General features: G+C 48.3%; 1 protein-coding gene across 2 annotated transcripts in view; it reads right to left on the bottom strand.

The window, feature by feature from the left end:
- Positions 1–13,142, bottom strand: part of LOC119964353 (vitellogenin-like) — a 98,818-nt gene that overhangs the window by 13,770 nt on the left and 71,906 nt on the right. For both annotated transcript variants that reach the window (XM_038793723.1, XM_038793724.1), the window contains 6 exons: positions 12,574–12,786; positions 5,626–5,768; positions 5,392–5,530; positions 2,753–2,882; positions 944–1,121; positions 761–855 (listed from right to left, as the gene is read on the bottom strand). In XM_038793723.1, coding sequence (XP_038649651.1) covers positions 761–855; positions 944–1,121; positions 2,753–2,882; positions 5,392–5,530; positions 5,626–5,768; positions 12,574–12,786 — 898 coding nt within the window. The remainder of the gene's footprint in view (positions 1–760; positions 856–943; positions 1,122–2,752; positions 2,883–5,391; positions 5,531–5,625; positions 5,769–12,573; positions 12,787–13,142) is intronic.

The raw sequence follows: 13,142 nt of genomic DNA, 5'->3' as shown, positions 1-13,142 counted from the left end.
ACCAAAGGGACAGCTGCTTCCTATTTACCCTGTCCAAAACCCTCATAATCTTTGTATGTAATTCAAAGAATCATAGAATTTACAATGCAGAAGGGGGCCATTCAGCCCAACGTGCCTGCACTAGCCCTTGTAAAGAGCACCTGACTTAAGCCCCGCCTCCACCCTATCAACTTCACTGTAGTGTAAATCTACATGTGACACCAATAAAGATTATTTATTTAGATTATTTATTTATATCCCCATAACCCATGTAGTCAATCTAACCTCATGGTCTTTGTTTATTTGCAAAGACACACGTTAGCAAAATCTTCTGTCCTGGTTTGCGGCTGGGATTTTTCGGTGCCGCCGAGGGTGAATGGAGGTTTGGCTGGAATGGCAGAGTTTCTGTTCTCGCTGCAATGGGTCCCACCACGGACGTGACCAGAGAATTCTGCCCATAATATATCAACTTGGTCTTCAGACCTCTTCTGCACCCGGCTCCTCGACAGATACACAATTCATGCCCTCTCACCTGAATACAATAAACCCCAACACCAATCTTTCCTCATAACTCACTTCTTACAGTTGCTTGGTTGTATAGAAATTGACAAAAATGCCTGGACATGTTCCTCCTGCCTGCAGAGGGGCGTAGTGGCACAAGTGTCAGGGGACAATAGTTCCTTGCTGCATTCTTCTACACAGGGCTCAACCTTATGTCCCTTTGCTGCACCACTTTGACCAATGCTTTCAATGTATATCCTGAAGTAGTGAAGTTACATACTTGGACCTGAAAATGGAAGGCTTGCGATTGACATCCTGGTCCTGTTGATGGACAGCTGGAGTTTTCCTTTTGTTGTCGCTTGTATTTCTATTTCGCTTTTCCAAAAGAAAAAAGACAGGGCATTAACAAGAATATGACCCTGTGAAATGCTTCTCAGAGGTTGCCGATATTAGTGTCTCTCACCTGTAAGGCAAATACAGCTGTACAACCAGCGATTCTCCACTGCGTCTTATTAGTGTGATGAATTGCAGTTCAGGTGTACAGTCTTGGACCAACACATGAGCACAGCCTTCAGGCATTTGGTACTCAAAGCTATCCTTGGTAAATGGGGTGAACTGGTTTTGCACAACTGTGCATTCGGCTGTAAAAGAAAATCATAATGATCAGTGCTTGGGAAATCGCAGCAATGAGTTACTGACCAATTAATGAACTGGTGCGACAATGAGACCTCAGCACAAACCCAACTTATCATTTCAGAAAACAGAGAGAAGGAGGCCATTCAGTCTGTCATTCCCCTGTCGGCTCTTTGAAAGAATTATTCAATGAATCCCAATCCTCTGGGAATATTTTCATTCAAGGTTTCTAAGAATTTTCCGTTGAAAATTTACCATTGAATTTGCTTCCATGACTTTTCACAATAACTTGCTGCACCACAAAAACTCTTCCGTCCTCTCTGTTTCCTTTGCCAACCCTTGGAAATGTGTGCCCTCTCTTTACCAAGCCAGAAAATAAAGTCGCCAAAGTCCCAGGTGACCATAGGCTGCTTTCCCCTTTGAGGGGGGAGAGCTGACTGGTGGTGGTTTAACCTGAGGGTCACCGCACCTCAGGCGAGGGGCAAGGTTGAGAAGGCGGGGCATTCATGAATAACCTCAGCCGGTAGGGGAGCCTGTTTATCTGAGTTAGTTGGAGAGCTGGTCCGTGATGCAGAGCGAGGTTACCAACCATCCTGCAAGTGGAAAGAGATCTGCCTCATTGACACTCTTCAAACCCTTTATAACTTTGAATACCTCTACAGTATTAAATCTTCTCTTAACCTCTGCTCCAAGGAGAGCAACTCCAGCTTCCCTAATCTCTTTGAACTGAAGTCTCTTATTCTTGTTACAAACAAGAGAGGATCTAACCATCACCCCTGACATTCAATGCCATGACCATCCCCCAATATTATCAACATCCTGGGGGGTTACCATTGAAACTGAACTGGACCAGCCATATAAATACTGCGGCTACAAGAGCAGGTCAGAGGGTCGGAATTCTGTGGCCACCAACTCACCTCCTGACCCCAAAGCCTGTCTACCATCTACAAGGTCCAAGTCAGGAGTGTGATGGAATACTTCCCACCTGCCTGGATGAGCGCAGCTCCAGCAACACTCAAGAAGCTCGACACCATCCAGGACAAAGCAGCCAGCTTGATTGGCACCCCATCCACAAATGGTCAATTCCTCCACCACCAATGAACATTGTCAGCTACGAGATGCTTTGCAGGAACTCGCGAAGGTTCTTTAGGCAGCACCTTCCAAGCCTCCAACCACTACCATCTAGAAGGACAAGGGGCAGCAGGTACCTGGGAACAGGTACCACCACCTGGAGGTTCCGCTTCAAGTCATTACCATCCCAACTTGGAAATATATTGACCGTTTCTTCAGTGTCACTGGGTCAATATACTGGAATCCCTCCCCCCTAAGAGCACTGTTGGTGTACCTACACCACAGTGATTGCAGCGGCTCAAGAAGGCAGCTCACAACCACCTTCTCAAGGACCACTGGGAATAGGAAATAAATGCTGGCCTAGCCAGCGAAGTACACATCCCGTAAATGGATGAAATAAAATTGTAGTAAGTGCTCCCTGCATCCTCTCCAAGGCCTGCTCATCCTTCCTAAAGTGGTACGCAGAGTTGGACACAATACTCCAGGCGAGAGCTCCGTGATACACTTCATTTGGCATGCTCACAGGTCTAATAAGGTCAGATACAGTGGAGAAAACAAAATGATTTACCTGTGGATGTTGCTGAAATGATGTCAGAGAAATCCGCAAAGACAAATAATCCTCTCTGCTGCACTGAGGGAGAGTTTACATTAAAAGGTAACGGTGCTGGGATGTGAATCGATTGCCGACTATATACATGCTAAATGGTAAAGAAAGAGCATTGTGATAGATTAGATTTTAAAACATTCAGCTCTTCTCTGCAATGCTGCACTGAAATCCTAAACCTGCTCATAATAAAGTGCATTTAAGTTTTCTCAAAAAGCGATCGCACAGAAGGAACCCCCCGCCGGGCCACTTTTCAGCCCTGACCCGCTGGCGGGATTCCCCGTTACGCCGGCCGGCCAATGGGATTTCCCATTGTGGGGCAGCCCCACGCCGTCGGGAAATCCCCAGGCGCCGACATAACGGAGAATCACGCCGACGGAGAATCCCGCCCTTATCACTAGAGAATCTGGGGGGGGGGATTTTCTGAGACTGCGCCGGGTCGGAGAATCGCTGGGGGGGGGGGGGGGGGGGGGGGGGGGGGGCGTGAATCCCGCCACGCTGCTCCGACGCCGGCGACCGGAGATTCAGCGCCAATCACGTGGCGCGGCCGCCGTGGCACCGGTCGGGGGCCGTTGAAAGCGGCCCCCACGCTGATTCTCTGTGCTCGATGGGCCGAGTCCCACCAGCGTCAACACTTGGCTGGGATTTCGGAGAAACCCGGCCCTGGATTCTGGCCTGCCTTGCCCAGTGAGTTTATCCAGTAGGAATTTACACCATACAGATCTAGAGACTCAGAACCCCTGGCATAATGAGGGGCATATTAATCAGCCAGGATCCTGATTACCGTTCAGCCATGGCCAGGGTTGATCTGATCAGGTGAGTAAAGACAGACTTGACTTTCTTTAGCTGGATTCAAGGCCTCAGGACATCTCAGAGTAGCCACCAAAGTGTATTCACCGGCAGCCAATCAGTGCACAGCAAGCTCCCAAAACCCACAACGCGATAATGACCAGTTACCTTTTTTGGTGATGGTTGAGGAATAGGGAATGAGGGAAAATTCTCCAAAGTCTTCTTCGAATCCTTCCATGGGACTTTTCTACATCCAATGGAGAAGGCAGCTGCTGCCTCACTTTAATCCAAAAAGACACCACCTCCAACAACCCAGCGCTCCCACAGTTGTCTACTAGGAGTGCTACTTGAGCTTTTGCACTAAACTCTCTAGTGGGAGTTGACCCCATCACCTTCTGTCTCAGACGTGAGAATGCGACACACTGAGCCTCAGTAAATGCCTAGGATTCAGAGACTAGGTCTCAGGTTTGTTCCCAGGCTTGCTGAGAACTCATCCCGGCTGCCATTTGGGAACAACAGTTGCTTACAACAACCCTGTATCAAGGAGGGATCAAGATTGGCTCCTGGTGGAATGCTCATCCAATCAAGCAAGGGCAAGATTGAAATTCTATCAAACTCCTGGAGACATAAAACCTGCCAACAATAAGTCTCGTACGTCATGGTCAGCTGCTTGGCGGCGGCTTTTTGATGGTGCCCAGCAGCAACAGATACTATATCCTAAAGAGGATTCTGCGCCTTCAGGAACTGAGGGGAGAACATTTGTGTAGAAATAGAAAATAGGAGCAGGAGCAGGCCATTTGGCCCTTCAAGCCATCAATGTGATCATGCCTGGTCCTCTATTTTAATGCCATACTCCCACTGTCTCCCCTTACCCCTTGATGCCTCTGGAGTCTAGAAATCTATCTATTTCTTTCTTAAATCCATTCAGTGACTTGGCCTCCACAGCCTTCTTTGGTAGAGAATTCCACAAGCTCTCCACCCTCTGTGAGGGAAGGAATTTCTCCTCATCTCAGTCCTGAATGGTCTGTATCCCGAGACTTTGACCCCTTGTTCTGGCCCCTCCCCCCCACAGGAACGTCAACCCCGCAATTGTGTCTGTCCAGCCCTGTCAAAATGTTATACATTTCAATTAGATCCCCCCCTCATTCTTCTAAATTCCATGGAAAACAGGCCTGCTCAACCCAATCACTCCTCCTACGACAATCCAACCATTCCAGGTGAATCTTTGCTGCACTCCCTCAATGGCAAATAAATCCTTTCTTTGGTCAGGAAAGTAAAGCTGCACACAATACTCCAGGTGTGGTCTCACCAAGGCCCTCTACAGCTGCAGCAAGACATCCTGCCTCCTGTACTCAAGTCCTCTTGCAATGAAGGCTAACATATCATTTTTGCTTCCAAACTGCTTGCTGAACCTGCTTGCTTGCTTCCAGTGACTGATGTACTAGGACATTCAGGCCCCTTTTGTACATCAGCATTTCCCAATCCATCACCATTTAAATAATACTCTCTCCTTCTGTTCTTCCTACCGAAGTGGATAACTTCACACTTATCTATGTTATGCTGCATCTGACATGTGTTTGCCCACGCACTGAACTTGTCTAAATCGCCTTGGAGCTGCCTTACATCCTCCTCACCACTCCCAATTCCACCTCGTTATGTATCGTCGGTGAAGGTCGAAATATTACATTTGATTCCCTCATCCTAATCGTCGATGTATATTGTGAATAGCTGGAGCCCCGAGCACCTATCCCCGCGGCACCCAACCGACCACTCAATTCCACATGCAGAGGAGATGTTAGTGAAGTGGGACGTACCTTGGGGGTTTTCACGACAACATCAAGTGTCCGTTGAGACGTTGCGGCAGTAATCACTGAAATCTGATGAGCAGCACTCTTCTGGTGCCTCTCCGAGAATCCCAGCATGAAGGCGATCCCTGCCAACTGGTCAGCCACACTGTAATGGGAGTGAGGGGAGTTAATATCCTGCATGTCACTCTGAAAGCACAGTGATACAGTGCAAGCTGTTTTGTTAATTGGAGAGGTTCCTACATTGCTGCCATTTCCTTTAAGGTTTGAGGTATCTTATCCCATTGCGCTTTGACCAGTACCGCAGGATGATGCTGAAAGTGACCAGTAGTTGCCTTTGCTCCAATCTTGTAATCTTGGCAATTTTTCCCCCATTTCAATAATGCCTGAAATTCGATATATTAATAAATGTTACTTCCATTCTTCAGAAAAAGCAAAATCATTAAAAGCGAGTCTGACTTGTATCTCTTGCGCAATAAATTACTTTGAAGTGCGGCTTGGTACATGGCAGATCCAAAATCCAACAAACATTAATTTGGTGAATGTATGGTTGACCTGCCTGCGATGGTAGCAATTCAGGACTCTCTCAACTCCTCTTCAACTGGTGCCTTGGGATATTTATCGTCCATCTGAATAGACTGATGTGGATTCAGCTCAAAAAAAGAAAAATTTGCATCTCTACAGCACGTTTGATGACCATAGGACATACTGACACTCATTAAAGCTAATTAATTACTTTTGAAGAGTAGGCGTTGTTGCAATGTAAGAAACTTGGCAGCAATTAATGCCCAGCCAGCTTCCAAAACACCAATGTGATAATGGCCATAGAATCATTACAATAGTGAAGGAGGCCAATCAGTCAGTCGGTTCCATGATAGCTCTCTGTGGGCCTTGAATGACTGGAACGCACTTAGTATTGGGATGCGCTTACTTCTCTTTGATGTGGTTGATGTTTGTAAACATTGGGGTTTCAGCACTTCGAGTCATCTCACCCATGAAGGGAGATGAGTGAATCAAGGCTGCAGCTGTTTTGTGGAAGCTGTCAATCACAGCCGACGACAAGAACTGAATGAATGGCTTGCAGCCACAGGATCTGAGGGGTTTAAACACAGGTCGTAGCTGCTCTCCTTCCAGGAATTAACACATGGAGCTTCCAGGTAAGCGTTACAACTGTAATCTGTTTCACTGCCCCTGTCTGGACTGTTCTCTAGCTTTCTCTAGTTTTCGGGAAGTGGGGTTTTCTAAGGGTCTCTGGGAGGCCTCTTTAGCCAGGGGGTTCCTGTGGATGTCCCTTTAGTTATGGGGTCTCTGTGGGGTGGGGTGGGGGGTTTTCTTTTGTTAGGAGGTCCTTGTGGTGCAGGGATTCCTTTAGACCATAAGACATAGGAGCAGAATGAGGCCACTCGGCCCTTCGAGTCTGCTCCGCCATTCAATCAAGGCTGATATTTTTCTCATCCCCATTCTCCTGCTTTCTCCCCATAACCCCTGATCCCCTTATTGATCAAAACCTTTCTGTCTTTAGTAATGGAGTCTCTTCAGTTCGGGCTTCCCAGGTGGGATCTTCTTATTCATGGGGTCCCTGGAGGGGTCCTCTATTAAGGGGTCCCTGGTGGGGTCTCCCTAATAAGGAGGTTCCTGCAGTGGGGGTTGCTCAAGTAAGGGAGTCTCTTGGGTGGTTCACCTGTTTTGGGTGTAGAGGGGTGGGTCTGGTAGAGGAGGGGGGTGGGGTGGGCAGGTAGTGCTTTGTGGGGGGGGGGGGAAGAGCGTGGCCCTCTGATGGATTTGGGGGTAACCCCTTTTACCCTCTTGGCCCACCGCGAGGGCTACCACGTCAGGCTCACATTTGGTGAGACTTGTAGTAATTCCCGCCCACGTGATTCCCGGCCCAGGAGACAGGGGAATCACTGAGGGATGGGGAATAGTGTGCCGGGCCTGCTAGTTGGATGCAAATGGGAGGCGGTGGCGGACTGGTATTGTCACTGGACTAGTAAACCAGAAACCGAGGGAAATGCTCTGGGGTCCCAGGTTCAAATCCCGCCAGGGCAGATGGAGAAATTTGAATTCAATAAAAATCTGGAAAGAAAAGCCCAATGATGACTATGAAACCATTGTCGATTGTTGTAAAAACCCATCTGGTTCACTAATGTCCTTTAGGGAATCTGCCGTCCTTACCTGGCCTGGCCTACATGCGACTCCAGACCCACAGCAACGTGGTTGACTCTTAACTGCCCTTGAGGGGAATTAGGGATGGGCCATAAATGCTGGCACAGCCTGAGACGCCCATGTCCCATCAACAAATTTTGTAAAAGGGTCATTAAGACCCATTTGCATTTATTTGCATCCTGTGGCTGGTATACGGGTGTGAACTTCGATCCCACTGCCAGGGGGGTGTAGCCCGGGAGTGTAGGAGCATCACGTTCGGATCAACGCCAGGCATCGGGGACCCCGTTACCAGCAGTGGGCAGTGGAGAATCCAGGCCAATAATTAGAAAAGTTTCTCATGTGAGGCGAGAGGGACAGGTTGCATGAGAAGAATTTGCGACCCCTCCTGAAATAAACTCCTGCAGTTTTGTTAATCTGTCCCTCTCAATGACCTATTTTAAGATATACAGGGGTCGATCCTCCGCTTCCCAACGGAGGAAACATGAATCGTGATCAGGCGGAGAATCGGGTGTCTGGCAGAAACCGGGATTCACGCCCGCCGCCGAAACCCCCAGGATTTCCTTGAGCCGTATCTCTCCAGACCCATCCTATCCATGTATTTGTCAAGATGCCTTTTGAACGCCGTTAATGTATCTGCTTCCACAACCTTCCCTGGCAACGCGTTCCAGGCACTCACCGCCCTCTGCGTAAAAAAACCTGCCTCGCACATCTCCTCTAAACCTTGCCCCACGGACCTTAAACCTATGACCCCTGGTGACTGACCCCTCCACATTGGGAAAGAGTTCCTGCTCATCCACTCTATCCATGTCCCTCATAATCTTGTAGACCTGTATCGGGTTACCCCTCAACCTCTGTCTTTCTAATGAAAACAGTCTGAGTCTATTCAGCCTCTCCACATAGCTAACACCCTCCAGACCAGGCAACATCCTGGTAAACTTTCTCTGCACTCTCTCCAAAGCCTCCACATTCTTCTGGGCGTGTAGCGACCGAATTCTGCGCAATATTCCAAGTGATGCCTTACCAATATCCCGGTGTCAACACTTACTCTCCCAAACGGAAAATCCTGCTTATGGTTCCAGTTCCTTTTTACAAGTTCCAACTGATCCGAGCCAACACTCACGCACACATGCATGCATATGCATGCACACACACACACACACACATGTGCACGTGCACGCACGCACATGCACAGTGATAGGGCCGCTTGGTTATGTTTACTGAAGACAAGACAAAACATTCGAGGCATCGCTGGCTGTCAAAAAGAGTAACTCAGCTATTCCCAAATCCCCCATCTTTCCCCAGTATCCCTCCAAATTCTTTCTCTTCAGAAAATTATCCACTTCCATTTTGAAAGCCGCAGCGGAATCTGCCTCCACCTGACTCTCAGGGGGTATTTGAGAAAAACTCAGAGCATTACCCTGGGCTGTTGGATTACTAGTCCAGAAATATATCGCCATGCCATTGCGTCCTCACAAGGCAACTGAACTATTTCCACTTTCCCCATGCCCTGCAATTTTCTTTTCTCTTCAGGTAATTTGTCCAATGAAAGCCACGATGAATCTTCCTCCACTAGGCTCTCAGGCAGTGTATTCCAGATCCTAATCACTGCTGTGAAAAATACTTCCTGTTTGACCCTGGTCATTGGAACATGGCAGCCTCCTTTGTACTCGTGATGCCAGGCGATGATGAGGGAACATAGGAAAATATTGATATGTTTATAGGAACAGGAGAAGCCCTTTGGGCCTGCTCCTCCATTCAATGAGACCATGGGTAATGCCATTTCTCAATCCCATTTCACCGTCTTTGCTTTGCATTCCTTACCTGACACAAATCTGTCCCGCCTTGAAAACTACAATTGTCCCCTATCACCTTTCGGAAGCGAGTGTTCTAGATTTCTACTTGATCGAAACCTCGAAGATCATGAGGGGTGTTGACGGGGTGGATTGGAGAGGATGTCTCCTCTTTTCAGATAATCTAGGACTGGGGGATCACTTTTTAAAAATAAGTGGTCGTTCATTTAAGACAGAGTTGAGGAGAATTACTTCCTGCCAGAAGGTCATGAGTTTCTGGAACTCTCTTCCTCAAAAGGCAGTGGAAGCAGAGTCTTTGAATATTGTTAAGGCAGAACTAGATAGATTCTTGATTAACAAGGGGTGGGGGGTGGGGGGGGGGGGGGTGTTGAAAGGTTATCGGATTTGAACAAAGAGCAAAGAGAAGTACAGCACAGGAACAGGCCCTTCGGCCCTCCAAGCCTGCGCCGGCCATGCTGCCCATCAAAACTAAAATCTTCTACACTTCCTGGGTCCGTATCCCTCTATTCCCATCCTATTCATGTATTTGTCAAGATGCCCCTTAAACGTTACTATCATCCCTGCTTCCACCACCTCCTCAGGCAGTGAGTTCCAGGCACCCACTACCCTCTGTATAAAAAATTTGCCTCGTACATCTCCTCTAAACCTTGCCCTTCGCACCTTAAACCTATGCCCCCTAGTAATTGACCCCTCTACCCTGGGAAAAAGTCTCTGACTATCCACTCTGTCTGTGCCCTTCATAATTTTGTAGACATCACTCAAGTCACCCCTCAACCTCTGACGTTCCAGTGAGAACAAACTGAATTTATTCAACCTCTCCTCATAGCTAATGCCCTCCATACCAGGCAACATCCTTGTAAATCTCTTCTGTACCCTCTCTAAAGCCTCCACATCCTTCTGGTAGTGTGGCGACCAGAATTGAACACGATACTCCAAGTGTGGCCTAACTAAGGTTCTATACAGCTGCAACATGACTTGCCAATTTTTATACTCAATGCCCCGGCCAATAAAGGAAAGCATGCCGTATGCCTTCTTGACTACCTTCTCCACCTGTGTTGCTACTTTCAGTGACATGTGGACCTGTACACCTAGATCTCTCTGACTGTCAATACTCTTGAGGGTTCTACCATTCACTGTATATTCCCTTCCTATATTAGACCTTCCAAAATGCATTACCTCACACTTGTCCGGATTAAACTCCATCTGCCATCTCTCTTCCCAAGTCTCCAAACGATCTAAATCCTGCTGTATCCTCTGACAGTCCTCATCGCTATCCGCAATTCCACCAACCTCTGTGTCATCCGCAAACTTACTAATCAGACCAGTTACATTTTCCTCCAAATCATTTATATATACTATGAACAGCAAAGATCCCAACACTGATCCCTGCAGAACACCACTAGACACAGCCCTCCAATCAGAAAAGCATCCTTCCATTGTTACCCATTTGGTTCAGGTAACAATCAGATTAGCCATGATCTTATTGAATGGTGGAGCAGGCTCGAGAGGCTGAGTGACTTACTCCTGCTACTAATTTGGATGTTCGCACTCCACTCTGGGAAAATGTGCTTCCTGATTCCTATTCTAAATGACTGGACTCGAATATTAAGATTAGGTCCCCTAGATTTTGCTTCTCCCACCAGAGGAAATAGTTGCCCATCATAGAATCACAGAATCCCTACAGTGCAGAAGTATGCTATTCAGCCCATAGAGTCTGCACTGACCCACTGAAAGGTCACCCTACCTAAGCCCACTCCCCTGCCCTATCACCAGAACCCCACCTAATCTGCACATCTTTGGGCTCTTTGCAGTGATATCATGGCTGTGTTGTAATTCACCGACTGACCTGTAGGAGTCACACTAGTATATAAGTGAATGTAAAGTCAGCTGACCTAGACACTAGCTGGAGGAAGTAAAAGAGTGAGTTTGCATGTGCATGATTTTTGCTGTAGTTTATCAGTTGTCTTGTATATAGTTTATCTTCAGTTAATGTTAATAAATTGTTTATCACCTTAACTAGAGGTCATAGAACATAGAACAGTACAGCACAGAACAGGCCCTTGATGTTGTGCCGAGCAATGATCACCCTACTTAAACCCACGTAACCCGTATACCCGTAACCCAACAATCCCCCCATTAACCTTACACTACGGGCAATTTAGCATGGCCAATCCACCTAACCCGCACATCTTTGGACTGTGGGAGGAAACCGGAGCACCCGGAGGAAATCCACGCAGACACGGGGAGGACGTGCAGACTCCACACAGACAGTGACCCAGCCGGGAATCGAACCTGGGACCCTGGAGCTGTGAAGCATTGATGCTAACCACCATGCTACCATGAGGCCCTGTTCTTGCAATAAATCTGGCCATCCGACAAGAACATTACATTCTTATCGAACCTAATTAATCCGTTAACATGTTAAACTCCTTTAACAGTTTTGGGACTGAAGATCCTGGAGTGCTTTAGAATAAAAATGGATAGTAACTTAGCCAGTCAGCGGTCGCTGAATGCTCTGCTGAAATATACTGGGCCCGATTCTCCGCAAATGCGGAGAGTTGTAAAGGCTGCCGTGAAACTGGCCGTGTTTCACGGCAGCCACCGCGCCCCCTCCCGGGACCCGATTCGCCCCCCCGGTGCGGCTGACGCGCACGATGACATCAGCCACGCATGCGCGGGTTGGACGGCTCCAACCCGCGCATGCGCTGATGACGTCATCACGCATATGCGTCAAACCCGCGCATGCGCGGGCCGTCATGCCCCTCTGCCGCCCCGCGGACTGATCCTGCGGGGCGGCGGAGGAACAAAGAGTGCGTGGGTATCGGACCCGCTGCCCACGATCGGTGGGCACCGATCGCGGGCCCATGCCACCCTTGGCACGGTCGTGGTGCGGCCGTGCCAATCGGTGCCATGGTTGTCCGGACCTGCACTTTGCAGCCGTTTTCACGCACGGTGAGAGCAGGTGTGTTTGTGTTCGTGAAAACGGCCATAAAGGCCTGGGAACTCGGCCCATCGGCCAGGGGAGAATCGCCGTTCGTCGTAAAAAACGGTGAGCAGCGATTCGTGTCGTGGGGCGGCCGTGGGGGATGGAGAATAGCGGGAGGTCGGGAAAAATGTCGGGAAGGCCCTCCCGCTATTCTCCGACCCGTCGTGGGCAGCGGAGAATTGCGCCTACTAACTTTTATGACACCTATGCGTATTGAATGTTCTACATTACCACTGCTCTGTGCACAGTGGGCATCTCAGCACCAATACAGGCTCTCCAGCTGCCTTCTTCTTGAAGTTCGTCCACAAATAGTTGTACAGCTCGCTGCTCCTTTGAATTGTCCATGTAGGCCTTTGTCTGGTAACCTTTCTCCTTGTTATCCGCCATGATGGCTCGGGTTAGCAATGAGAATAGTGGTGGCACTGAATCTGCAAGGGACAAGGACTGGAGGAGGAAAAATTAAACAAGAACACGTGGGTTATTATTGAGAAATTTTGATGCGAAATGGTTAACGCTATAGCAAGTATTGTGATGCTATTTTATTGTAATTTTAAAAACTATTTATATTGCACCTTTAACATAACAAAAACTTCCCAAGATGTTTCATAGGCAAAATGTAACACTCGGCCACATAAAGAGTTCTGATGAGAGATCACGACCTGAAACATTGGGAGGGACGTTTTATTCCCACCCCCGCGGGTCTGGACATTCCCACCCATGACGGTTCGTGCAGCGAGTAGGAATGGAAGACCCCCAATTCCCTCTGCTTCTCTCTCCACAGGTGCTGCCAGACCTGCCAA

The sequence above is a fragment of the Scyliorhinus canicula genome, chromosome 4 (assembly GCF_902713615.1).
Source record: "Scyliorhinus canicula chromosome 4, sScyCan1.1, whole genome shotgun sequence".
Classification (NCBI taxonomy): Eukaryota; Metazoa; Chordata; class Chondrichthyes; order Carcharhiniformes; family Scyliorhinidae; genus Scyliorhinus; species Scyliorhinus canicula.
The sequence above is the reverse complement of the archived record's forward strand: the minus strand, read 5'-3'. Positions and strand labels throughout refer to the sequence as shown.